We start from the raw sequence: 27,488 nt of genomic DNA, 5'->3' as shown, positions 1-27,488 counted from the left end.
ACTATAAAATCTCCAAAAGATTGCTCTGAATGTTTTGAGTTACAAAGACTTTAATGTCAAATTTTCATGTCTTAGTGTTTATTCTCCTTTCCATTTCAATACAGTATGATACAAAGCTATGTATTTGAATCCTATGTACACTATATTTAAGTTTTGTTTTCTAAATAATTAGCTTATTTAACAATTTAATGACTGTTGAGAACTCAAAACAGCATGCTGTTGCATTAAGATTTGTACAAGTATCCCAGCATCTGTTAGCAACCATCCTGTGTTTTAAGGGACAGAATAATGCAGGGAGAAGGGGGAGCATGGAGAAATAAAAAGGTTTGGTAGAGGTAGAGAATTTTAACACACAACACTGAGGGAAACCAGGTTGTAAAATAGGGGCATCTAATAACATATATAACATGGTAAAAGATTAAGGATGTCCAAGCATTCATTATATTTATAGGTTTGTTGCTTTGTAGAGCTCATAGGGATCCTGAAGACTTTCTAAATACAAAACCCTCATTTACCAAATAAGGAAATTGTGACCTGGTAAGAGTAGGTGACTTGTCCAAGTTAGTGACAGATCAGAGGACATTCCAGGTCTTTCAGCTGTCCAGTTAAGCACTCTCACATTTCCTCTCCACTGTGAAGTCTCTGATAACTAAAGGAGAATCTGCAATATGATATAACAGAACTTATCTTCAGCATGAATCCTTGTTCTTTAGAACATTAAACCTTCTGATACAAAGTTTTACTTTCTGAATCAAGATTTTCCACTTTTTTATGGTTTCTCTGCAATGGTCTGTATCATCTGACATGATACAATATACATCAACCAAAAGATTCCCAAAATGTTCACATTTATTCAATTTCTACATTACATGACTTATCAAATTATCACTGAAAAGTTAACCATGGTAAAGGGCCTGATGAAAACTTTCCTCATGTATGAGTTCTCTGATGTCGTGTAAGGTTTGTACTCCGACTGAAAGCTTTCCCACATTCATTACACTGATAGGGTTTCTCTCCTGTATGAGTTCTCTGATGTACTGTAAGGGACGAATTCTTAATAAAGGCTTTGCCACACTGATCACATTCATAGGGCTTCTCACCAGTATGAATTCTTTGATGCTCAATAAGGTATGCACTCTGGCTGAAGGCCTTTCCACATTCACTGCATTCGTAAGGTTTCTCTCCAGTATGAATAACCCGATGTACAGTAAGGGATGATCGCCCAGTGAAATGCTTTCCACATATAACACACTCATAAGGCTTCTCTCCAGTATGAATCCTCCGATGCTGAGTAAGAGATGAATTCTTACTGAAAGCTTTTCCACACTGATTACATTCAAAAGGTTTCACTCCAGAATGAAGTCTCTGATGTTCTATGAGGTATGTACTTTGGCTAAAGGATTTCCCACATTTGTTACATTTGTAGGGTTTTTCTCCAGTGTGATTTCGTTGATGCAGGGTAAGAGTTGAGCTCTTACTAAAGGCTTTTCCACATTCACTACACTCATAGGGTTTCTCTCCAGTATGACTTCTCTGATGTACAATAAGATGCATACTTTGACTGAAAGACTTCCCACATTCATTACATTCATAGGGTTTTTCTCCTGTATGAGTTCTTTGATGCACTGTGAGATTCATACTTTGGGTAAAAGCTTTCCCGCACTCATTACATTTGTAGGGTTTCTCACCAGTATGAATCCTTTCATGTTGAATAAGGGATGAATTCTTACGGAAAGCTTTTCCACACTCTTTACACTGATAAGGTTTTTCTCCAGTATGAGTTCTTTGATGAACAGTAAGGTTCATGCTTTGACTGAAGGTTTTCCCACACTCATTACATTTGTAGGGTTTCTCTCCAGTATGGATTCTTTGATGTACAGTAAGGGAGGAGCGTTCAATGAAGTGCTTTCCACATATATTACACTTATAGGGTTTCTCCCCAGTATGAATCCTCTGGTGCTTAAGAAGGGATGAGCTCTGGCTGAAGGCTTTCCCACATTCACTACATTCATAGATTTTCTTTCCTATCAGCATTCTTTGAATCTTAATTAATTCAGAATTTTGTTTAATATCTTTTCCACATGAACTTTGATAACAGGACCTTTTCCCCATAGGAATACTTTGTTGTATATCAATGATTGAACCCTGACTGGAACATCTTCCAAATTCATTACCTCTACATACCTTCCTCTCAGTGAGGGTTTCCTTATGAGTAATTGCCACTTCACCCAGATGTCTATCTGGGTTTTTCTGTTGCCCCTCTAACCAATTATCATGTTCCCAGGTCTCCCCTAAAGAAGAATGCCACAGACCTTCCCTTTCCATTATTACCAGATAGGATAAATCTTCAGTAATGTTGGGCTTTGGAGTTGTCTTTTTGGTTTCAAGTCTTGTCTGCCAGTCTGTAAAACATAAAAAATTCAAATACACATCGGTCTCTGTGCTGGGAGACTGAAAACTGTATAAGGTAGAAATGAGAATTAAATTGAGAATGTATGGCATATTTGAGAGCTTTCAAAGAAAAAGCTTTTCAATGAGAAAAGAGCCTATGCAGAAGGGACAGACACTGCAGTCACTGACCACTGGATAAGGATAAATAATGAAGAAGGAACTAAAGGAAAATATATGGAAGAACTGGGATTGGAAGAGAAGATCAGGAAAAGCCCTCCCATGTTGTACCTAGTGTTGCTACCAGCCACTTCTTCCCACCTATAATTCTAATACTAACTCTTGAAAAACATCACAGTGTGAGGCAATGAAGACTGCCAATCCTGGAGTCAAACAAATGGGTTCAAACCCTGGCAATGAATATTTACCATCTTAACTAGTTACTTATTTCTTAACTAGTTACTTGTTTCTCTACATCTGAGTTTTCAGATATAAAATGAGGATAAGAATAATCTGATAAGGAATAATCTGCCCTTTGGGAACAAACTTATCGGGAACATACTTGAAACTCAAACTCTTAGGGGAGGATAACATAATCCAAAATTTCAAGCAGGCTGTAATTTTCTCACAAAGGTTAAGAGAATCCTAGAGCACCCTACACTTTCCTAAATATACATTCCTTACAGTTGAGAATTAGTGGTGGGGGCAAGCAAGGGAGAGTGTTGAACTGCAGAGGGGACCAAAAGAAGAACCTTGTAGCCAATCAGATTTTATTTTCTCAGATCCCATCTTTTTGTCCCAGACAAAAATTGCCTGGAGGCAGTAAGAGGTAGAGGACAGGAACTGTAATCTGAAAATATGCCTGTCAATTTTGATCAGTCAATGAAGCAGATATTAACAGTGAGGCAACAGACCAAAGGCCTGTGGACAGGAGGCTTTACTGTAAAACAAAAGGCACCAATTAATTGGACCTCCTTCTTACAACCTGACCTACTTACATAAAAGAAGACAAAAAATGGAAAGCCAAGCAGGTTCCACTTCCAAAACATACTCACCACCAAGTTACCACAGAAAGGACCTATCCAATCAAATATGAAGATAATAGGCAACACATGAATTAGAGGTGTTCACTTGCCCCACTTCACTGTCATATCCAACTGAAGTCTCTCAGAACATTTAAAGTATCACCCATGACTCATTCACATTGTTAGAGAAATATAAAGACCAGAGAGAATTACCTCCACCCAAGGATGAATGATACACAGAAAATACCAAGTTTGGAGACCATGTAGACTCAGCAGGGTGTCCAACCTTTTGGCATCTCTGGCCATGCTGGAAGAAGTTGTGATGAGCCACAATTAAATACACAGTGACACATAATCATAAAAAAAAATCTCATAATGTTTTAAGGGAACTTCCAGCCAAGATGGAGGTGTAGGTGGAATCACTGTGCTCCCTCCCACAACTAAATTTAAAGACAGCAAAGTTCTAGAAACAAAAATGCAGCCAAAACGGTGAATATTGAACTGTATGGAAGTCCGAAAACAACAAACCACCCAGCCAGACCAGTAAGAGGGGCAGAGTCAGTGGCGTAGCAGGGTCAGGCTGGAAAGATCGTTCGGTCCAACCGACCCAGGAGTGGAGGCGAAGCCAGTTGGTGGATCCCAGGCGTGGGGTGGCGACAGGTGGACCCAGTGTTGGCACAGGGTGGCTGGCTGACTGTGGTCACACATTCACATGCAGATAAACCAAGCAAAGGAACAAATGGTGAGACAGACCACTCAGGCTAGGGCCTCAGCAATGGGAATTAGAGCCTGAAAGCACCAACTGGAAAGACTTTCTTGGGGTCGAGGAGCCGGGAGAGGCTCCCAGGCTCACAGAGAGTGCGTTGGAGAGACCCACAGGGTCCTGGAGAGTACACGGGCCCACACACGGCAACCAGCACCAGAGGGGCCCAATTTGCTTGTAGGAAGCCACAGAGGGGACAGAAATCTGAGAGAGAGCAGAGTGGAGCAAAGTGCCATTTTTTTCCCCTCTCTGACCCCGCCCCCACATACAGCATCACAACCCAGCAACTGAGTTGCCCAGCCCTGGTGAACACCTAGGGTTCCGCTCCTCATACGTAACAGGCACAAACAGACAAAAATATAGCTCAAGAACTCAAAGCCCCAGAGCCAATAACTCTAAGCAACCAAGAGATTGCCAGCCTCTCAGATGCACAGTTCAAAACACTGGTGATCAGGATGCTCACAGAACTGGTTGATTTTAGTCACAAATTAGAGGAACATATGAAGGCTAAATGAATTGAAATGAAGGGAAATGCACAGGAAACCAATAGTGATGGAAAGGAAACTGGGACTCAAATCAAGGGAATGGACCAGAAGGAAGAAAGAAACAACCAAACAGAAAAGAATGAAGAAACAAGAATTCAAAAAAAATGAGAAGAGGCTTAGGAACCTCCAGGACATCTTTAAACATTCCAACATCCGAATTATAGGGGTATCAGAAGGGGAAAAGAAACAGCCACGAGTGGAAAACATATTTGAACAAATAATAAAGGAGATCGTCCCCAGTCTGGCAAAGGAAATAGACTTCCAGGAAATCCAGGAAGCTCAGAGAGTGCCAAAGAAGTTGGACCCAAGAAGGAACACACCAAGGCACATCATAATTACATTAGCCAAGACCAAAATGAAGGAGAGAATCCTAGAAGCAGCAAGGGATAAGGGGACAGTCACCTACAAAGGAGTACCCATCAGACTGTCAGCGGATTTCTCAAAAGAGACCTTACAGGCAAGAAGGGGCTGGAAAGAAGTATTCCAAGTCATGAAATCCAAAGACCTACAGCCAAGATTGCTTTATCCAGCAAAACTTTCATTTAGAATGGAAGGACAGATAAAGTGCTTCTCAGATAAGGTCAAGTTCAAGGAGTTCATCATCACCAAGCCCTTATTATATGAAATATTAAAGGGACTTATCTAAGAAAAAGAAGATAAAAAATATGAACAGTGAAAGGACAGCAAACTCAGTTATTAACAACTACACCTAAAACAAAAGCAAACTAAGAGGACAGCTAGATCGGGAGTGGAACCATAAAGATGGAGATCACATGGAGGGTTAGCAACAGGAGAGTGGGAGGAGGAGAAGGGGGAAGAAGGTACAGAGAATAAGTAGCATAGACGGTAGGTAGAAAATAGACAGGGGAGGGCAGGAATACTATGGGAAATACAGAATCTAAAGAACTTGTGACACATGGACATGAATGAAAGGGGGGGAATGGTGGGGGAGGGGTGTGCAGGGTGGAGGGGAATGAAGGGGAGAATGGGACAACTGTAATGGCATAATCGATAAAATATATTTTTTTAAATCTCATAATGTTTTAAGTAAATTTACAACTTTGTGTTGGGCCACATTCATAGCTGTCCTGAGCCACATGTGGCATGTGGGCTGCAGGTTGGACATTCCTGAATTATACAGGGTTAATAAATAAATCTTTAAAATAACAGAATGAGAAGGAAAAAAGCAGCATAAAAATAAAAAGACATAAAAGTTTTTAAGAACTTACATATTAGGACAAGATATATGTCACAATGACACACAAAGAACTAGAACCTAGACTTAGAAAACAATGTCTATGGAACAGTAAACTAGAAAAACGGGCAAAAGACTCAAATAGGTACTGAAGAAAAGGAAGGCCACTATTAGGTGCACACATCTAGGTAAATCTAACTAGCAAAGTTCTTCCATAATTCATAATTTTAAAAGTAGCATGCACAATAGCAAAAAATTAGAAATATAAATATCCATCAACAATAGAATGGATAACTAAATTGTCAAACATTTATACAATGGAATAATTAACAACACTGAATGTTATGTACTTCCTATTTGTGTCTCCCCCAAATTCCTATGTTGAAGCCAAATTACAAATAGGATAGTATTAGGAGGTGGGGCCTTTGGAGGTCATTAGGTCATGAGGGTGGAGCCCTAGTGATGGGATTAATACCCTCAGAAGAAGGGATGGGAGAACTTGCTTCCTATCTCTCTGCTCTCTAGCATGTGAGACACAGCAGGAAGTGCAGCTGTCCATCAACCAGGATGAAGGCCCACACCAACAACCCAACCACGCAAGCACCCTGATCTCAGACTTACAGCCTCTGGAACAGTAAGAAATAAATGTTTGATTTTTAAGCCACCTAACTATGGTATTCTGTCATAGGAGCCTGAACTAAAACTAGTTAAACTAATGCTACACATATCAATATGAATAATTTAAACAAAGTTACAGAAAAATAAATGTATATAGAGTCCACTTAAATAAAGATTAAAACTAACATACTGCTTACAAGTTCATTTATGGATGGCAATACCTTAACAAAAAGGGAAGAAAATGATCATAAGTGAGAACAGTGGTTACACCCAAGGGAGAGAAGTGAGAGTATGTGAATGAGGAACACACAAAGCATGGCAAGGATACCAGTAATATTCTGTTTCTTATCAGGGTCCTAGGCATTCATTAGCCTTTATCATCATTACCTATAAGAAGCATGGCATAATGGTTAAGACAACAACTCTGGAGCCATACTAGCTGGCTCAAATTTGAGCTCTGTCACTGTTAGCTGTGTGACCTTGGGCAGGTTACCTAACACATCTGTACTTCAGTTTTCTCACCTGTTAAGTGGTACCTATCTCACAGTGTTGATGTAAGAACAAGAATTATTAGCATTTATATCATTTATATTGCAAGAGTTTTGTCGGATTTTGTTAAATAATATATATTTTACACATTCTTATTCATATATAACATTTTAAAAAACAAGAAGAACAAAATATTTTCTATGTGGGAAAATATTCATCATTTTAAGTTTAAACATCATCATGTACTACAGAAAACTCAGTAGTATGATTCATTTTATCTTCATGAAATTGAGAGACCTAATTTAAAAGTTAATTCTGAAGACCTGCTCCCTAATTAAAAAATCAGTTACCTAATTTTTTAAAAAACTGGCTGATGTGACTCAGGAATTAAACTTGGCCAGTACTCTATACTTGAACAGAAAAAAACAAAGCACATTCTTATGTATGAAAGATTCAGTGATTACAGCACTCTTAAAGCAGTCCTGAAATAGTAAGTATTCAATTTACACAAAGGGTTGAAAAAGAGTTTAAAAAGGGTTGAAAAAGTGACTGAAGCAAGGACTTTAGGGCTGAGGAGGAGTCACAGGCCTACTGAAAGGAAAGCAACCCAGACAGAGGACATGCAGTGTGGATGCCTTGGGGGCAGGGCTGGTCACCCTGGGCAAGGATGAACAAGCTTTTGGACACTGCTACATTTTTACAGTCTTTTATATCAGTTTTCCTATTAATGGAAGCAAAGACATGTGTCTACTAAACATTAGTGAGGTTCATGTTAGCATGAGGTAGAGAGGGTCTCTGTAACAGAATATAAATTCTCTGTGTTGTGTACACACATACACATAGTAATCCAGTACATCTCTGAGGATGACACAAAATCATGTATGAAACACAAACAACAGGTTTCTGGGTGCAGTGGTAGTTAACAGTAGCTTCCTGGAGAGCTTTAAATGTTATAGACTCTAACTGCACCTTATTTTTTAGGCATGATGTTTGATAATAGCTTTCTAACATAAATAGATTTTTATACATGTTCTTAACTTTTCCTTCAAAAATGAACCTCAACTGATTTAACTCTAATGAACACTGATTGAAAGCTAAAAAATTACTGTTTTCTACATTACTAATAATTTCCATCTTTATTTCAACATTAACTAATTTACTAGCAATAATACTGTCTACAAAAATAGCAGTTCTAAATTTACATTTTGTACTCACCTTTGATAAAATAGCAACATCTAATGAAGCATTCAACAACTGTACACATGAAAACTAGCACGGGTACAGAAAACAATCATCTAAAAAGAGTATTAGGCCAGGGTGTGGCCTATTTTTACAATACACTAGGAAACAAGAAGTCACAGCAAGGTAAAAAAACATTACTAATGATTTTTTAAAAATTAGTGTTAAACTCCAAGACAAAAACATACAAATCAAAAAAGCCTGTGTTCAGATTCTGGCATGTGATTTTGTCTCTCTGAGTTTTATGTCTTCCCCTGAGAAAGGAGCTGAGATACCTACCCCATGGAACGCTGTGAGGAACACATCAGATGATGGTCAGGCAAGAGCCGAGTACAGCACTCAAGCAATGCTTTCTTGTCTCAGTTTTGGACAACACAGTGAGACAAAACGGTGGCTTAATCCAACAGAAACATGGAAGAAATTCTGGAAGGAAGATCTGTAGTTTGCACATCATCATATGTCCTGCTCTACAAACTCAGTGTTTCCTTTGTAACACATACCTCTGCTCTTGTAAATATGGTCAAGTCTCTTCCTGGGTGGAAACAAACCAGAGGCACCCTACCTATGACTTCTTTAAGACCTTGCCCTTTCTTCCTTTTCCTCAAAACTAACCTTGTTGAAACGACAGTCTGCTCTCAACCAAAGCATGCCTCCCTCACACCAGAAGTGCTCCTCCCAGGGTCATGGACCACCTCTCTTTCCCGCTTGGCACTGGTATACTCACCCTCTACTTTAGTCACCTCAAAGGAAAGACCTACTTGAAATAAATATATATTTACTATATAATATGTATTTATACATTATAAATATTATACACACACACATACGCAGCACTGTTAACACTTGCAGTTCCTGATACTGCTGTGTCTCTCCCCGCAGCACCATGACTCTGCAACACTCATTTCCTCCCCGCACCCTGCCTCCCTCTCCTGCCTCTTCCCCCTCCCTGCTGTTTTCCTTTAGTAATTTACTGTATCCCTCACTAGACTATAACCTCCACAAGGAAACTGCCTGTTTTGGTTATTGTTGTATCTGCATTGCTAGGAACAGGGCCCAGTGCTCAAAAAACATCAGTTGAGTAAATACATTATTTATATAAGAATAAGTACAAATAGCAATAGTAATCAAATCCACACAGATCTGTAATAAAGGCAATTAACACTCATGAAGGGATCATTTTATACCTAATAAATTAGCATTAAAAAGCATAGTATCCAAGCTGTGCAATACGTAGCAAGGGCCCTAAAAATGTAAGTATCCTTTGACTAGGGATTCTTCTAGAATCCCGTTCCTTAGAAAGCACACTGGAAACCAGCAACAATGTTCATTAGATTATTTTCGTTCCTATCTATATGTTCTTTCACTGACTTTTTTATTGCATTATATATTCATAGCCGTACACTAACCAGAGGTCAAAAATTACTTGCTTATCTCATAATTTTAAAAATGTATAAAAAGAAGCGGTGTCCAACACTTTCACACTGAGCAGAGCACATATAGAGGTGTAGAACGCATTTTTCACAGAAAGTCAGTAATAATATCAAAAGAGACATTTCAGTTATGAAGGGGATTTGAAACCAGATAATAAAGATTAAGTTCTTAGAGAGGAATGGAACTGAATAGGCAATTGATGCAAATTATAAACTTTGAAATGAGAACAAAAATATAGAAAATGTAATATTACTACTAATAAAACAGAGCTGAAGTCATTTGCATTGGTCTTAAATGAAGACCCTAAAGCACTGATACAACACGGAGGAAGACAAATGTTAACTGGGAGGGAAGCTATAGATACAGTTCATGGTTAAGACAGATCCATGGCAGAGAACAAAAAGAATAAAGCAGAGTGAGAGAGAAAAGAGAAACAATCACTAACATTTACTTCCTTTCTGGGATGTCCTAGGCAGTGTAGCACTCATTTACCCCACACAGTGTCACCAAGGCAAGGACATGACACACTGGGGAGGAGGCATGGCATCGATCATAGGAGACGTTCAAGAGAACACACATCGAACATGCAGGTCTCCCCAAGACACCCAGCAATCTCCAGCATGACTTCTTCCCCAGTGACACACTCAAGTAACAAGACTGACACTTTACCTACAGAGATGCCCCTGGAAGGTCTTTTGCATCAGGCTCACTCCTCCTCACTCCAGCTGAGAAATCACATCTGGTTTGGAAACGTGATGCCCTGCTCAGGAAGAAAGACACTAAACTTGTGTTTTGAACTGAGTATAAAAGCCACTTCCAGCACAAGTCCTTATCCCTTCCCTCTCAGGGCTTCTGAATCAAACAGAGGTGGGCTGCTGCATTTCCCATTTTCCAATTCTCTACAGAAAAAAGACCTTTCACCTAGAAAGAGAGGACACCAAGCAACTACCCTAAAACAATGCCCCACAGTACACAGGATTTCCAGTCTAAATGCATGAATCTCCCAGGTTGTATAAGAGGTCAATAGCGGTAGGGGCAGGTAAGGTACAGGGGGAAGTCCTTACCCAGCAAGAGCACATTCCTGTAGTTCTCCGGTGTCCTGTTCCCACAGAACTTCCTTGGAGCGCAGGCTAGAGGAATTCATTCTTCCCAGGTGAAATCCACACACATCCTTGAGTGTCACTGACTCCTGAAACTATAAAGTCCTGCTCAATACAGGATTATGCCAACAAAACCCCCTGAGCAAGAGAAAACAAGCAGCCTCGGAAGAGACAGGACAGGGATCTGTGTGAGAAAAAGCATGTCATTCTCCAAAAGAAACTAAACACCTGCAACATTATGAGGACAAAGAGAACGTGCTCATAAGGCACATAAGGACAAGGAGCAGAGGTACAACAAGCCATGGGGACAGCACTGAGGCCACTCCAGTCACCACTGTCCTGATTGCCTCCCATCCACCCCATCCTCCCATGGGGTTCCCACCCTAGACAGCACAGGATGACTGAGCACACAAGCCTGGCCTAGGCAGAGGACACTCCCAATAGCCCAAGAAGGAAGATACTACACGCCACACAGATGTACTTGGGAGCCATGAACCAGCACGGAGGTTGAAGGCAGGTTGGACAATGACAATAGGGTGAGGTGACCTTTGGTTACCAAGGGAAGACATGATTACTAGGACAATTTCATGAGTTGGTAGATGAAACCCATTAGGTTGAGGACTGGAAGAAGTGCCCCTAATAGGGCCAACAGACACTAGCTAGGTGGAGAGCCTTGCAGCTGGAGGGGGTGTATTCGGCGAGGGCAGGGGAACTCCTGGACAGCACACAGAACTGCAGGCCTTACAACAGAGGTGGGAATCCCAGTTACTAGGGAAAAGCATGCAAACAGGACAAATCTGGACAGGTTGGTCTATGAGAGAACCAATAAAACCAACCCAGCTTTACTTGATTTATATGCCTATTTCAGATTTATATGCCCATTTCAACCTTGTTCAGATTTATAAAACCCGGCATTTCAGATTTATATGCCCATTTCAACCTTGTTCTCTAGCCCTTGGGCTCAGAAATAAAACACCATCAGCATTTAGTATCTGTTCACCAAGTGTGATGGTTAATTTTAGGACCACCTGATGGGGCTATGGTGTGCCCAGGTAGCTGGTAAAGCAGTACTTGTGGCTGTTTCTGTGAGGGAACTCGGCTTCAAATGGGCAGCTTGAGGAAAGACAATCGGTCCTCATCAGAGACAGTGGACCCAAAGAGGACAGAAAGATGGGGAAGGGTGAATTTTCTGCTTGTGTGGAGAAGGCCACGTCTGCTGCCTCAGGCACCAGTGCCCCCAGTTCATGAGCCTTTGGGCTCAGATCAGGACTTACACCATGGGTCCCTGGGACCACAGGCCTCCGGGTTTACAGTGGAACTACAGTACTGGCTCTCGTGAGTCTGGGGACAGCAGATTGTGGGGACTTTTCAGCCTCCGTAACTGCATGAGCCAACTTCTCATAACCTCTTTCCACATAGTCACACATATCCTATAGGCTCTGTTTCTATGGAGAACCCTGACTAATACAAGGAGGAACAAGTCATTTTATAAATGAGGAATCTGATCAAGGTTACATAATCTCTCCAAGGTCACACAGCTGGGACTTGAACCCAAGGCCATCTGACTTCCAGGGCTTGTAAGATGAGAAGGCGGCCAAGAGGAGAATGCTAGCACCCCCAGCAAGCAAGAGAGTGAGAGCCAGACAGGAAGGGAGATTCAGGAAAGAAAGTTTCAAGGAGAGGGAGTGGTCAACACTCTCAGATCCTGGAGTGGGTTGAACAGCATGTAGACTTAAAGGAGAGCTGCTGACTTGAAAATGAACTAATTGCAGCCAAGTGGTTAAGGCAGGAGTCACCCTGTAGTGGATAAAAGAATAAATGGAAGGTTAGAAATCAGAAGTAGCCAGGTGTAAAAAAGAGAGGAGAAACGAGACTTCAGAAAATAAGTAATAAGTAATAGAAACAGTCTTCATTTACTGACAGAGAATACTGGAATATGTAAATGGGCAAAGGGGAACAGTGCAGTGAGGAGAAAGAATGAGAGAGATGAGAGATGGGATGAAACCAATTCCGACCTGTGTAGCTTATGTCCTACTGGCTACGAACTCCAGGGACAATGTCAGCACCGAGGCACAGTTTGTTATCTTTCTTCCCACCTCATTGTTGTTTGCGAATATTTATTTAAACAATAGATCAAAATAAAAAATGTTAAAAACCACTGACAAATATTATCAAGAAAAGTAAAGGTAGCTACTATAGTGGCTATAAATACATGTCTGAATTTCCACTTTAAGAAGAAAAAAAGAAAGCAAGAAAAATCAGTTCAACAAATGCAAAGGAAGGAGGAGAAGGTGAGATGAAGAAAATCAGAGGGACTAAGCACTGCTAAGACTGTCACTTGAAATGCAGAGTGCAATCCCTCCTTTGCTCATATAAACACCCTATTTGTTATTAGAGCCTAAACGTTTCTTTTTAACAAAAAAAAACAAGAAAGCATAATAACCAGAAACATTAAGTAAACACAAAAAACCCTCATACATAAATGGGTTGGCTTTCTATAGTAGAAGACAAAAACCCTAAAATTGGTTGAAAATCCAGTTCTATGCCATGTGTAAGATCTAAAACACAAACCAAAAAGCTAAAATAACGGGGGGTGGGGTGGTTAAGACAAGCTACAACAGGCAACTGCAAATGAAAAATAGGAGGGAGAACACAGAAGTAACAGATAGGGCAGAATGTATGTGGAAACAAAACAGGAGCCCCTAGTTTGTGAGAAGATACAGATCAGAAATATAGCATTCTCTCTCCAAAAATTAATCCACTTTTTTTCAATCAACTGCCTGGTTAGCCAAATATAGCAGGCAAGATTAAAAGCCCAAATTCAGCCCCGACTGGTATGGCTCAGTGGATTGAGCGTGGGCCTGTGAAGCGGGGGGTTGCTGGTTCGATTCCCAGTTAAGGCACATGCCTGGGTTGCAGGCCAGGTCCCCAGTCGGGGACACGTGAGAGGCAACCACGCATTGGTGTTTCTCTCCACTCTTTCTCCTTCCCGTCCCCTCTCTCTGAAAATAAAAAAATATTTTTTTTTTAAAAGCCCAAATTCAGACTCAAATGGACTGTCTTTCTCACTTCCCCAGACTCTCATGCCCTGAGTGCAGAGCCCTTAGAGGCCCTGAAGCTTGTCTCTTACCGACTACGACCTGTCCTGTGGGCCTGTGCTGGCCATGGGCTCAAGAGCACTGGTTTAGGGAAGCACAAAAAGGCATCTTAAAGGCTAAAGTGAAACCTGACAATATTGTTTAAAAAATATGTTGTTAATCCTTTATTGTTCATAAAATGTATCTGTTGTTGATCCACCAAGACAGTTTTTCCTTTTCTCCTTTCCACTTGGTGTGGGTCATTTTCTCCCAGCTCTACATGAAGCCTAGGTGACTCATGGTGCTCAAAAAAAAAGCAGCTTCATGACTTGACCTCATTCACATAACCTAAAAACATAGACCTTTGGAGAGTGTTATTCTTTAAAAAGGTGGAGTATCAAGTGAAATAAACAAGGTACTTTAAATGATGAAAGCATAATTTATAAAGAAGATACAAGTGTGTAGTTTGAGGCACCATAGCAGCAAAATGTCTTCAGATAAAATTCTTAGCAATCTATTTTTTTCTTTTTTTTGCAAAATCCCAATCATGGTCAAATAACAATCACAATAGCAACAACAAAAAAAATGAAACATGGGAAAATACACTTAATAGGAATATGTAAGATCCTTATGATCAAAGTTAATAGAAGCCATAATGAAGATCTCAGTAACGTGAAGGATAATTTTTTACTCAATAGGAAGAATAAACATTGTAAAGATGGTACTCTTCCTCAAATTGACATAGATTTAATGGAACACAAATCAAAACTGCATTTTTTGTTTTTAACTGTTACTTTTAGAACTTGATAAAGTTAATAAGGTTTGACAGTTAATAAAATTCAACTGTAAGGATAAATGTGTAAGAATAGTACAGTAAACAAAATTTTGAAGAGAAAAACAAAAGATTTGCTTTGTGAAACAAGAAAATGAATTCTAAACAAAGAGAATAGCCATGGTACTATAGCAGAAACAGATGCCACTCCAGCTCTGCCCTCTGCCAGGCTAACCGGTCCCCACACACCATGTCACCCTTGACCATACCACCCTGCTGTATGGCCAGCACAGCTTAACCATGTCTTCAGTAAGGTCTCCTCTTCATTACTGCCTCCCCCTTCCAGAAGACCTAGAAGAGAGGGGCCTCTCCTGGCTCATTCACTGCTTTCTTCCCAGCATCCAGAACACTGCTGAGCAGGTGCTAGATATGTTAATGAAAGGGTGGAGGATGAATGCCTCACCTCACTAGGTTAAAGTTAGGTTCAAACCTCACATCATGTACAGTAAATTCCAGCAAGCAAGGATGTAAATGTAAAATGATAAAACAAATAGAAAGCATTGAAACATATTTATATGTAATCTTAGAGTGGAGAAAGACTTTCATACAAGATTCCAAAGCCAAAGACAGAAAAAGGAAAGTTTAACTGAATGAAACTACAAATCTTATTTGTAGCAGAAGATGTCATAAACAAATTTAAAAGAAAAATGACAGGGAACAATACTGGCAATTTATGGCAAAGGATTAATACCTATATTATAGAAAAGGCTTTTTTTACATATAAACAACGCAATACAAAAATGGGCAAAAGATGTAAAAAGGGTATTTAGAAGAAGTAGAAAAATGTACATCCATAGTTATTTACAGGATTTGAGGCTTAGAAGTATATTTTATAGCTTTAAAAATATTTTTTCAACTATATGCCCAATATTTACAGTCAGAAAAAGAAGATATTTGCTCTGGCCAGTGTGGCTCAGTTGGAGCAACATCTGTTAGACCTAAAGGTCGCAGACTGGATCCCCTGTCTGGGCACATATGAGCAGGCAACCAATCATCCTTTCTCACTCTCTCCCTTTCTCTAAAAGCAATAAAAACATGTCCTCGGATGAGAAATACATATATAACTTATAGGAAAATACTTGAACAATTCATAGTCACATCGCCAGTTAATAAATAGGAGGAAAGATGAGGAAAGGAAAACAGCTCTAATGTTGCACCAATGCATTCCAGATCAATCACTGTGCTCTTCAAAAGTGTCGAGGTGCCCTGGCTGGGTGGCTCAGTTGGTTAGAGCATTGTCCCATACACCAAAAAGGCTACAGGTCTGATCCCCAGTCAGGGCACATACCTAGGATGCAGGTTTGATCCCGGTCATGGCATGTACAGGAGGCGACCAATGAATGTTTCTTTCTGTCTCTCTCTCTCTCTCTAAAATCAATAAACAAACATATCCTCTGGTGAGGATTACCAAAAAAAAGGGTTAAAGTCACCAATGACAAAGACTGAGGAACTACTCCAGATTGAGGGAGACTAAGGAGACAGGACAGCTAAATGTCAGCTGTGATCAGGATTAGACCCTAACTAGATAAAGGATGTTTGGGGCAAAATATGAGTAAGACTCATAGATTAGGTAACAGTACTGTATCATGGTAAGTTTCATCACTCTGGGCATTGTATTTTGGTTATGTAAAACAAGGGCCTTGTTTTCAGGACACAGTGAAGTATTCGGAAATCAAACCAGTGGCTGCCTGAATGGGGGGCATGGACTGGAAGGGGCTGAGCACCCCTTCTAGGGTAATGAATATGTTCCACAGCTCCACTGGCAGGGTACATATATTTGTCAAAACTCAATTAAGTATAAGCTCAAAATGGGTTATTTTATATAAATTATACTTGAAATAAAGCAGATTTTAAAATTGTATTAACACTATTTTAATAAAATAAAACCAAGGCTAGTGACAATGAAACTACAACCCTTCATCAACCAAAATCTTCTGAATGAAACTTCTAGAAACTTCCTTTCCCTCTTCTAGAAACATCCTTTCTCTAACACCCATTTTTGTGAGTTATGTTGCCTTTTATAACTGAGCTTGATGATATCAGGAAGAGAAAGTAATAAAACAGAAATCACATCAGTTAATACTTGTCCTCGAGAAGCCTTCTTAAAACCAGCTCCTGCGGAGAATAAACAAGCAGCACATGTAAGAGAAGCCTCACGCATGATCTCATGAGTACAGAGAAGACCGCGAGTCCCTTAGGACTGCAGACACAGTGAAGTGAGCCTAACCTTTAAAAAAAAAAAACATTAAATAAAACGTAGGATCTCCTGGGCCAAGACCTCTTGATGTCTGAGTTCCTTTTGCAGAGAAGCAATAACTCCAGGTTCTAGTAAAAACAAGCAGTTTTTATTTTAAAGCAATCAGGGCAGAACAGCTGAAAGCTGTTCTCCTCACTGTCTTTGCTCCATGATTTCCTTCAGTGAATGGACACCGCTTCTCCCTGGAAAGTTCTATGCCAACTCCCTTATCAAAACTCCTGCCACTCCATTCCGACTACCTCACTGACACACAAATTCCTCCTTTCCAGCACTTGACCCAAACTGTTCATCTGACTCCTCACTATCAGTCAAGGCTACATTTTCACTCCACCTGTAAACTCTAAACACCGAGCTCTTGGCTGCAGTGGTGCTAAGGGTGCCTCCGCCCATCTATTGCTTCAACATCCTAGGAACCATGTTGGGAACTTTTCACTTATGTTACTTCATCTGAACTTTGAAAAAATGTATGAAGTAGGTATTAGTAAATGGAATATGCCATGTGAAATTCTTACCAATGTCAAACATAGCAAATACTCAGTTAATGTTATTTCTATCATGACCATGAGGAACTAATGCTTCAGGGAACTCAAGTCACTTGCCCAAGAAAATGCAGTTATTAAATGGTAAAGTCAGGATTGAAACTTGGGCCATTGTGACTACATTACAGCATATCCTCTCCCGTTACCCTTTCTCAACCCTAGGACTTCTCTTGGCTGCCACACTGGTCTTCTCCTTGCCCAGGTCTTGGAACACTGACCTGTGTCAGTGTTGGCACAGGTACCAACCACACCTGTTCTTACAGTCAGATTCTCATGCAGTCACCATGACTGCACCTGATAGAGATGTAACTTCTTGTGTCCCCAGAGAGGCCCTAGCCCTGCAAGTACCAGGACCATCTCTCAAACAATGTTTGTTTCTTATCTGACATTTGAACAGCAACCAAGAGCTCAACTGACCAACTGAATGAGGAAGGGACAGCTGAGAACAGAGCTGAGAGAAACTGAGGGGAGCTTTGTGGAAAATAGCCCTCACTGAGAGATCAAAACAGCCCTGTCTTGCAGCAAAGCCCACCTGCAGTACAGAGGTGAGGAATGAAGGAGAGGTTAGAGACTGAAAAACGAACTTACCTGAGCTCCCCATGGTAGCAGCCCAGTAGCCATTGCCTTCTCCTTCCTTCCTGTGGGGTCCTTCCTAAGGGATGGGCAGTAGGAGAAGGCAGAGCTGACAAAAGGAAAAGCCATAAGAAAGGAGACTTCCTCAACATCCAAAATAAAATTCCTACAGATAAAGCAAATAACATGTGTACATGATCTTCATAAACAAAGGTATGATTTTTACTTAGTAAGTTGATTTTACTAAGCTTATTTGGCGCATATATATGTCAACAGCAAGAGACATACAAATTACACCAAACTAATAATATTTTAAAGTTAATTATGAAAAAGATTATTTTTTAAAGTTGTGTTGCATAACAACAGCCAGAAAATTTATGAAAGGGAACAGTGGTGAACAAGAACTTGCCCATCAGATATTATGAAGCTACTATAATGAGAGCAGTGTTACTGAATGATAGAATCACTCATTCACCAGATGTTGTTGACAACCTGCTGTGTATCAGGCACCTGTTCAAACTAGCAGACTGATGTGCAATCATTGTGACTGTACCTGACAGAGATGTGACTTCTTCTGTTCCCTGAGAGACCCTGGCAACTACCTGTGGGTGGGAAAGGTTGAATACAGCTGCAAATAGATACCACCCAGGAGAGTAGAGGGTAATCTCTCTACCCTCATGGATGTTAGTGTCTAAAGGGGAAAAAGAGTCCATGGAATGAATTAATATCCTGCCAATACAAATAGTTCAGAAAAAATTATATATTAGAATTCAGGATATTAAAAATGTGAATTTCATGTCAGTGAAGAAAGGATGAATTATCTAATAACTTGGCACAGGGCTTACCATTTGGAAAAGAATAATTTACACATAAAATACAACTAAAGAACTAGAAGAAAATACAGACAAGCATTTCTGTGATCATCACAATGGACTAGAAGTCATAATGATGCCAAAGGCCCAAACATGAAGGCAAGGTTTTCATGTCTGACCATATAAAAATGTGACATTTCCGCATAGTAAAGAAACACACCCGCGTATCAGATGAACACATTTAAAACAAAATGCAACAGCATAAAAATATTCATTAGTATTCAAATGCATATCTGAACACCCTATCACTTGCACCTTTCAGAAAGTTAGAGAACAGTAAGTAAACCAGTAAATCAGGCATGACTATGTTGCAAATTTTACCAACTACTACCTTTCTGGATGGAATACGAGAGGTATCAAAAGCCTTAGAGTAGAGCCCAGAAATTTCACTAGAAGAGATTTACAGAATGAGACAAGAATGCAAAGATATATGTAGCCAAGTGGCCTATATTGTTCATAATACTGAGAACAAAACAGAACAAAACCTGAGAAAGAACACAAACGCCTAAAGAAATGATTAAATATGGCAGAAACATACTTTTCCTCATACTCATTAAAATTACAACTTAGCAATTTTTAGAAATTGCTATAAGTGGATATTTTCTAAATATTGTTTTTAAAGTTTATTCTCCATGTTGACTTAGTGTTACTTACATGGATAAAAACATTTATTTTTTTAAACCATGAAGCTTAAAATTTGTGCATTTTAAATCCCTTATCAAATGTATTTCATAACTCAATTTGAAAAACAAGTGGACAAAAGAATACATTCATACACATATACACTCCGACATGAAAATAATTTTTTCCTTGTTGCCCACTGGACTTTCTAGTTCTGTAATGAATTTTTTTGTTGTTGTTAAGAAAGGAAAAAAGAAATTAGAAGGAAATTATTACGAAATTAGAGGGAAAAGGAAAAGATTCCCCGAGTCCGAGAACCTGCAAAGAGTTGGCCTCCCTTTCTGATGGAGAAATGGGTCAAGGCGAGCCCACGTCGAGCCCTTTCGAATCGGAAATCAGCAGCACGCACTGAAGTGCGGTTTATACAAAGGGCAAGGACAGGAGTCTGGAGTCCCACAACCGGGCCAGCATCCCTGACTGCCAAGCAGGTACCGGGAAAGCCCGCGGCGGGAGGAACCGAGGGCCAGGGCCCCTCACTGGCGCACGGAACCCCGCCTCCGAGGCAGAATCGCCCTCGCCGCACCTGAAGCAAGTGGTGAAAGGACCGCTGTGGTCCTCGAGTCTCGGCACTTGGAGTAAGCTGCCGGCGCTGAGCGGCCGGCGCTGCGCCGTAGTGCGCAGAACCCAGCCCTAGCCCTTCCGCAGCCCGCAGGCCAAAATAGCTGGTCCGGCCCCTGCCTCCGCCGGCTCGCCACTCCGCCAGCCCCAACGCGCCCACCCCCCAGCCTCGCACTCACCCTCACCCAGCGCCCAGAACCAGCGGGAGAAGCCAATGCGGACCCCACCCCGTCCGCCACCTTCCCGGGACGCTGGACTACATTTCCTACAAGGCTGCAGGGCCTTAGCGCAAGGGCTGGAGCTCCTAACTGGAGTACGCAAGCGCTGGCGTGCGCAAGCGCAGACCTGAACTGAGCGATGTAGCGCAGGTGCCCGAGTGGGTTTGGGGAGGGACAGTGGGTCGGTTCCAGCAGCCCAGCGGGGACACGGATGGCGTTGGCTCCGAGAACGGGTTCCGTGTATGTAGCGTTGCGGCCCGTCAAGCCGGGAACGGTCTGTACCGAGACCTGACCCCGACTTACTTAAAGAAGCTCCTCCTTAGTACCTCACGGTGCCCGATTCGTGTGGAGTGAGGGAGCTAACAGCCTTAGCTGAGCGTCACTTTCCTCTTCTACAATAGAAGGAGCCCAGAAGAGTCCTTTGCAGAGTTATCAAAAGGAGTAGAAAAAGTAGAAGTATCTGGGGTCCCGAGTGTGCACTCCATGAATAGTGGTTACATTGCCCGTTTCCATAGTTCCCCGTCAGGTGCTAAGGGCTTCAGAATTATCACTATATAGAATGCGGACAAAATCTCCAATTAAATATGTGGCCAGAGTTGGTACATTCAGCCAGTTCTGCAGTTGAAACTTGAAGTAGGCTCCCTGTGGGGCAGGTCAGTATAGTAGCTGAGAGTGTAATATTTGGTTTTTCAAAAATTACGCTGGTTTCCTCTGTGGATTTCTATTGCTGGGACAAAGATTTAACCCTTGACCAAACTTTAGACAGGTTTCTCTGAGCCCTCTTTTCTGCTAGGCCTGGGCCCTGAGCCCTGTTCTTGGCCTGTGGAGCTCAGTTTTAGCAAGAACCTTACTAAATCAGTTTCGGTAGAATCCCTGTTCTTCATATTCAATTCCGAATCCCCTATTCTTGGTGTCTAAATCCTTGATCTACCTATAACAATCCTGTCAGATCAGTTTAGCAAGAATCCCCCAAACTTGCTGTGGACTTCTGGTAATTTTCCATTCATTGCCCCTCTTAACCTCCTTGGTTGCTATTAATCCCCAGCTGTCTTTGCTGTACTGGGAGTTGAGCTTGGTTTTACTGAAGCCTCTCTCCCTTATTGCAATAGTACTAAATAAAATATGTTCTTATCATCTTTTGTGCCCAACTCTTAAACTATTTCAAAATACTGGAAAATATGAAAGTCTTCACAATTCATTTAATCAAGCTAAGTAACCCAGATAACACCAAACTAAGTAAAAAATGTATCACTGCACTAACACAAATAACTTTGAACCAAACAGTTACTCCTGGATTACAAAGACATTCTAACAACAGAAATTACAGGAACAGGAGGCCCAGAATGGCAGAGGAGTAAATGGAAGCTACACCTAACCTGCTCCCAGGACCAGTCTGGAATTAGAACTAAACTGTAGAGAAAGCATCCTGAATGCTTTATGGATGAACTGAGCACTAGTTGGAGAGAGGCCTTATAACCACAGACAGACAGAGGAAACCACTTCACCACAATATTACTGGTAGGGAGTGCAGAGGAGGCACATGAGAGCTGCCTGGGCTCCCATGGGCAGCGACTTGAGTTTTGGACAGACATTTCAGTGGCCAGAGGGTTCCCCCTGAGAAATGTGGGGTCTAAACCCCAAGCTGGGCTCCCATCTTACATCCCTAGAGCTGGAGAGGAACCCAGATAACATCCAGTTATGAAAAGCAAGGGGGTTTCTATCTGCCAGGAAGAGATGGCTGGAGACAGAGAGCCTCTTAAAGGGCCAGTGCATGATATTTTGTTTCCAGCCACTTACCCTGGGCTACAGCACAAGGAGGGCAGAGTGGACTAGAAATGCATGAAGAGAGTCTGGGGCTGGTGGCCCTGGGGAGAGAACTAAAGGAACGGTGGCCAGGATCTCTGTGCTAAGTTATTCCCCATACTACAAAAGCCACCTTTCTCAGGCAGAGCACCACATTCCACATAGCAACAGCCTGAGTGGAAGCAATAGCCCCATCCACAGGAACCCTTCTACCCATCCTTGTGGAACTAAAGCTCAGCTGCTGAGGAGTACAGGTGGAGGAACTTACAGTGATTAAGCCTAACACAAAGCCTGCAGGTAAAGGCAAATCTGTGGGACCTCTGAGAGGTCCTTAATCGACCTCTTTAATTGACCCTTTCCCTAGCCCAGTGCTGGTAAAAGCCAGTCTTAGAGAACAGCTTGGTTCTTTCTGCACACACACAGGCCCAGCAAAAGAAGCCACAAGCTGTGGATCATCACTGACAGCTCCAAACAGGTAATCAGAGCCAGTCACAGGCAGTGTCTAACATTGATCTGCATAAGAGTCTTTGCAGATCAACCTAATACATAGTAACAAACACAAAAAGGCAGCCAAAATGGGAAAACAAACAGACCCCAAATGAAAGAACAAAAGAATTCTCCAGAAGAAGAACTAAATGAATTGAAGGCAAGCAATTTATAAGAGATAGAGTTTAAAATGATTATAAGGATGTCCAACAGCATGAGAAAAGACATAGAAATCATAAGAAAGGACCAGTCAGAAATAAAGAATGCAATATCTGAAATAGATAATGCACCGGAAGAAATAAACAGTAGGTTCAAAGAAGCACAGGATTAAAATAGTGATTTAAAAGACAAGGTAGAAAAAAACTAGGCAGAGCACCAAAAATACCTTTTTTTAAATGAGGATAATTTAAGGGACCTTCATGACAACATGAAGCATAACAACTTCCACACCACAGGGGTATGATAAGGAGAGGAAAGTAAGGAAGAAATAAAGAACCTACTTGAAGAAATCATTGAAAACTTCCCTAACCTGGTGAAGGAAAAAGACACAGAAGTCCAGAAAGCACAGACAGCCCCAAACAAAATAGACCCAAAGAGGCCCACAACAAGGTACATCATAATTAAAATGGGAAAGCCTAAACACAAGGGGAGAATCTTAAAACCTACAAGAGAAAAGCAGCTAGTTACCTATAAGGAAGCTCCCATAAGACTGTCATCTGATTTCTCAAGAGAAACATTTCAGACCAGTAGTGACTGGCACAAAATATTCAAGGAGATGAAAGCAAGGACCTCCAACTAAGGCTTCTCTACCCAGCAAGGCTATCATTTAAAATTGAAGGAGAAATAAAGAGCTTCCCAGACAAGAAAAACTAATGGAGTTTGTTACCACCAAACCAATATTGAAACAACTATTAAGGGACTTGCTTGAAGAATAAGGAGAAAAAGAAAGAAAAGAAAAATCCCAGAGGAAAATAGTTAAAAATAAAATTACAATAAATAGATATCTGTCAACAATCACTTTAAATGTAAATGGCTTAAATGCATCAAACAAAAGACATAAGGTAGCTGAATGGATAAGAAAACAGGACCCATATATATGTTATCTCCAAGAGACCCACCTCAAAATGAAAGATACACACAGACTAAAAGTAAAAGGATGGAAAAACACATTTCATACAAATTGAAAGAGAAAAGAGCTGGGGTACCAATGCTTATATCTAATAAAATAGACTTTAAAACAATGGCTAAAGTAGAAGACAAAGAAGAACACTACATAAAGGGAACAACCCAAAAAGAGGTTATAACCCTAGTAACATTTTATGCATCCAACATAGAAGCACCTAAATATGTAAAGCAAATCTTGATAGACATGAAGGAAGAGGTGGACATCAATACAGTCATAGTAGGGAATTTTAACACCCCATTGACTTCAGTGGATAGATCTTCCAGACAGAAAGTCAACAAGGAGTCAGTGACATTAAATGACACACTAGTTCAAATGGATCAAATTGGTATCTTCAGAGCACTTCACCCCAAAGCAGCAGAATATATGTACTTTTCAAGTACACATGGAACTTTTTCTTGTATAGACCACATGTTAGGACACAAAACAAGTCACAAATTTAAGAAGTTTTAAATCATAGTATCTTCTCTGACCATAATTCTATGAAATTAGAAATAAAGGACAAGAAGAAAACTGAAATAAATACATGGGAGGTAAATAATTATTGTTATTAAATGTCAGCATTAAATATTAATAATAAATATGAATAATTAAATATTGATATTTATATTAAAGTTAAATGTTCTTAGACAATGAATGAGTCAATAATGAGATCATGAAGAAATCAAAAGATACCTTGAAACAAGTGAAAATGCGAACACAACAACCAAAAATCTATGGGTCACGGGGAAAGCAGTCTTAGGAAGGGAGTTCATGGCATTATAGGCCTATCTCAAGAAACTAGAAAAACTCAAATAAAACATATAACTTTACACTTAAAGAAACAACAACAACAACAAAAAGAACAGAAAAGAAGCCTAAAAAGAGTAACAGGAAGGAAACAAAAAAGATCAGAGCAGAAATAAATGAAACAGAGTCTTAAAAAAAACAATAAAAAGAGAAGCTGAGAACAGAAACTTGGAATGAGTATGTCACTCTTTCACTGGAGATGGTCCTCATAAAAGTGTTCCTTTTCTGTCACGGGGCATGTGGATTTGGTTCGTGAAACTCTGAGACCCGAAAGTTGACCACTTCTTCCAGTGTGGAGGAGTGCACTGTCAGCCCGCCGGCCATAACCATGCCCAAAATGAGTATATTGAGTTACACCGTAAGCACCATGGATGTCATTTGGATTACCATGAGAAAAAGAGAAAAAAGGAAGGTAAAGAGGCTCATGAACATTCAAAGAAGGAAAAAAAGATGATTGGTCTGAAGGCTAAGCTCTACCATAAACAGTGCCATGCTTCGAAAATGAAAACTATAAAGATGCATGAAAAGAGAAACACCAAACAGACTTCCGCCAAGATGGAGGCATAGGTGGAAACACTGTGCCTTCTCCCACAACCAAGTTTGAATACAACAAAGGTTTGGAAAACAAAGACACAGCCAAAGAACAGAAAATTGAATTATATGGAAGTCCGACTACAACTAACTGTTCAACCAGGACGGTAAGAGGGGCGGAGCCAGCAGCAGAACAGGGTCGGGCAGGACAGATCCCCCAACCTCGGCACGCAAGTGGCCCGGACCCAGTCAGGGTGTGGGGCAGACTGACCTCGGTCGCACATTTGCACACAGTGAGACGGACCACAGAGGCCCCAGGGGGCGAGGGCTGATGGCGGTGGCACACTTGCGTGCAGTGGGATGAAATGCGTGGGCCCAGTGACGGTGGCAGCTGCCCCACCTATAGGGGCCAAGGCGGAGGCGGCAGACAGGACGCCATTGCTCCTCTTTGACCCCGCCCCCACATAGAGCATCACACTCAGCCACTGAGTTGTCCTGCTCTGGTGAACACCTAGGGCTCCGATCCTGCTACAGAACAGGCACAAATAGCCCAAAAGATGATGCAAGAAGAACTCGAAGTCCCAGAGCCGATAACTCTAAGCGACCAAGAAATTGCCAGCCTCTCAGAAGCACAGTTCAAGACACTGTTTATCAGGATGCTCACAGAACTGGTTGATTATAGTCACAAATTAGAGGAATATATGAAGGCTAAACTAATTGAAATGAAGGGAGATGTCCAGGAAACCAATAGCGATGGAAAGGAAACTGGGACTCAAATCAATGGAATGGACCAGAAGGAAGAACAAAACATCCAACCAGAAAGGAATGAAGAAATAAGAATTCAAAAAAATGAGGAGAGGCTTAGGAACCTCTAGGACATCTTTAAACGTTCCAACATCCAGATTATAGGGGTACCAGAAGGGGGNGCCAAGATTGCTCTTTCCTGCAAAGTTTTCATTTAGAATGGAAGGGCAGATAAAGTGCTTCTCCGATAAGGTCAAATTCAAGGAGTTCATCATCACCAAGCCCTTATTATATGAAATGTTAAAGGGACTTATATAAGAAAAAGAAGATGACAAATATGAACAGTGAAAGGACAGCAAACTCACAGTTATTAACAACCACACCTAAAACAAAAGCAAACCAAGAGGACAGCTAGATCAGGAGTAGAACCATAGAAATGAAGAACGCATGGAGGGTTAGCAACAGGAGAGTGGGAGGAGGAGAAGGGGGGAGAAGGCACAGAAAATAGCATAGACGGTAGGTAGAAAATAGATAGGGGGAGGGCAAGAATAGTATGGGAAATATAGAATCTAAAGAACTTGAGACATGTGGTTATAAACTAAGGAGGGGAGAATGGTGGGGGAGTGAGTGTGCAGGTGGAGGGGAATGAAGGGGAGGAATAGAACAACTGTAATGGTATAATCAGTAAAACTTTTTTTAAAAAAAAAGAGAAACACCAAACAAAAGAATGATGAAAAGACTGCTCAAGGAGTAGTACCTGCCTATCTATTGGACAGAGAGGGAGAGTCCTCCGCTAAAGTACTTTCCAACATGATTAAACAAAAACAAAAACAGAAAGCAGGAAAGTGGGAAGTCCCTCTGCCCAAAGTTTGTGCCCAGGGAGAAACAGGGGTATTAAAAATTATTCAAACAGGAAAAAGAAAGAAAAAAGCATGGAAGAGGATGGTTACTAAAGTCTGCTTTGTCAGAGATGGTTCTACTCAAAAACCACCTAAATATGAAAGATTCATTGGACCAATGGGCTTACGTTTCAAGAAGGCCCATGTAACACATCCTGACCTGAAAGCCACATTTTGCCTGCCAGTATTTGGTGTAAAGAAGAATCCCTCACCCCTTCTATATACAACTTTGGGAGTTATTACCAAACATACTGTCATTAAGGTGAATGTAAGCGAGTTAGGCCTTGTGACCCAGGGAGGCAAGGTTATTTGGGGAGAATATGCCCAGGTTACCAATAATATTGAAAATGATGGATGTATAAATTCAGTCTTATTGGTTTGACAGCATTTTCATACAAGTAACTCCCTGTAATTACTGAAGACTGTGAACCAATCATGAAAACCTGACTGTGATGTTTCTACATACTACAATTATTACAATGGTTTATATGTCTGCAGCCATCAAGAGAACTATTTTATTGTAAGGAAAATTAATATGGCCCAGTTTTACAAACCGGAGAAAAAAAACAATAAAAAGGATCAAAGAATCCAAGAGCTAGCTCTCTCAAAAAATAAGCACCATTGACAAAAATTTTAATTAGAATCAATAAGGG

The 27,488-nt window shown here is 40.9% G+C and overlaps 2 protein-coding genes across 13 annotated transcripts; one reads left to right on the top strand and one right to left on the bottom strand.

The window, feature by feature from the left end:
* Positions 1-43: 43 nt before the first annotated feature.
* Positions 44-20,454, bottom strand: ZFP2 (ZFP2 zinc finger protein). Of its 12 annotated transcripts, none has more exons than XM_037056626.1 (5): positions 20,362-20,454; positions 18,087-18,180; positions 10,758-10,888; positions 10,367-10,453; positions 44-2,402 (listed from the first exon to the last, which is right to left on the bottom strand). In XM_037056626.1, the coding sequence occupies exons 4-5, from the start codon at positions 10,392-10,394 to the stop codon at positions 931-933; spliced, it is 1,500 nt and encodes a 499-aa protein (XP_036912521.1). In that variant the 5' UTR covers positions 10,395-10,453; positions 10,758-10,888; positions 18,087-18,180; positions 20,362-20,454; the 3' UTR covers positions 44-930. The 12 variants fall into 12 exon arrangements, with proteins under 12 accessions (XP_036912521.1, XP_036912524.1, XP_036912522.1 ...); XM_037056629.1 differs by having other exon boundaries at positions 18,087-18,150; XM_037056627.1 differs by lacking the exon at positions 20,362-20,454 and adding an exon at positions 20,057-20,213.
* Positions 20,455-20,611: 157 nt separating this feature from the next.
* On the top strand, positions 20,612-27,411 carry LOC118994048 (ribosome biogenesis protein NSA2 homolog). The gene is made up of 2 exons (XM_037056556.1): positions 20,612-20,674; positions 26,663-27,411. Exons 1-2 carry the CDS (start codon positions 20,612-20,614, stop codon positions 27,215-27,217), a joined length of 618 nt encoding a protein of 205 aa, XP_036912451.1. The 3' UTR covers positions 27,218-27,411.
* Positions 27,412-27,488: the final 77 nt, after the last annotated feature.

Source organism: Sturnira hondurensis, unplaced genomic scaffold, assembly GCF_014824575.4.
Source record: "Sturnira hondurensis isolate 20B ecotype Veracruz unplaced genomic scaffold, ASM1482457v3 Scaffold0009087, whole genome shotgun sequence".
Lineage (NCBI taxonomy): Eukaryota > Metazoa > Chordata > Mammalia > Chiroptera > Phyllostomidae > Sturnira > Sturnira hondurensis.
This window is presented reverse-complemented; position numbering and strand designations above follow the sequence as displayed.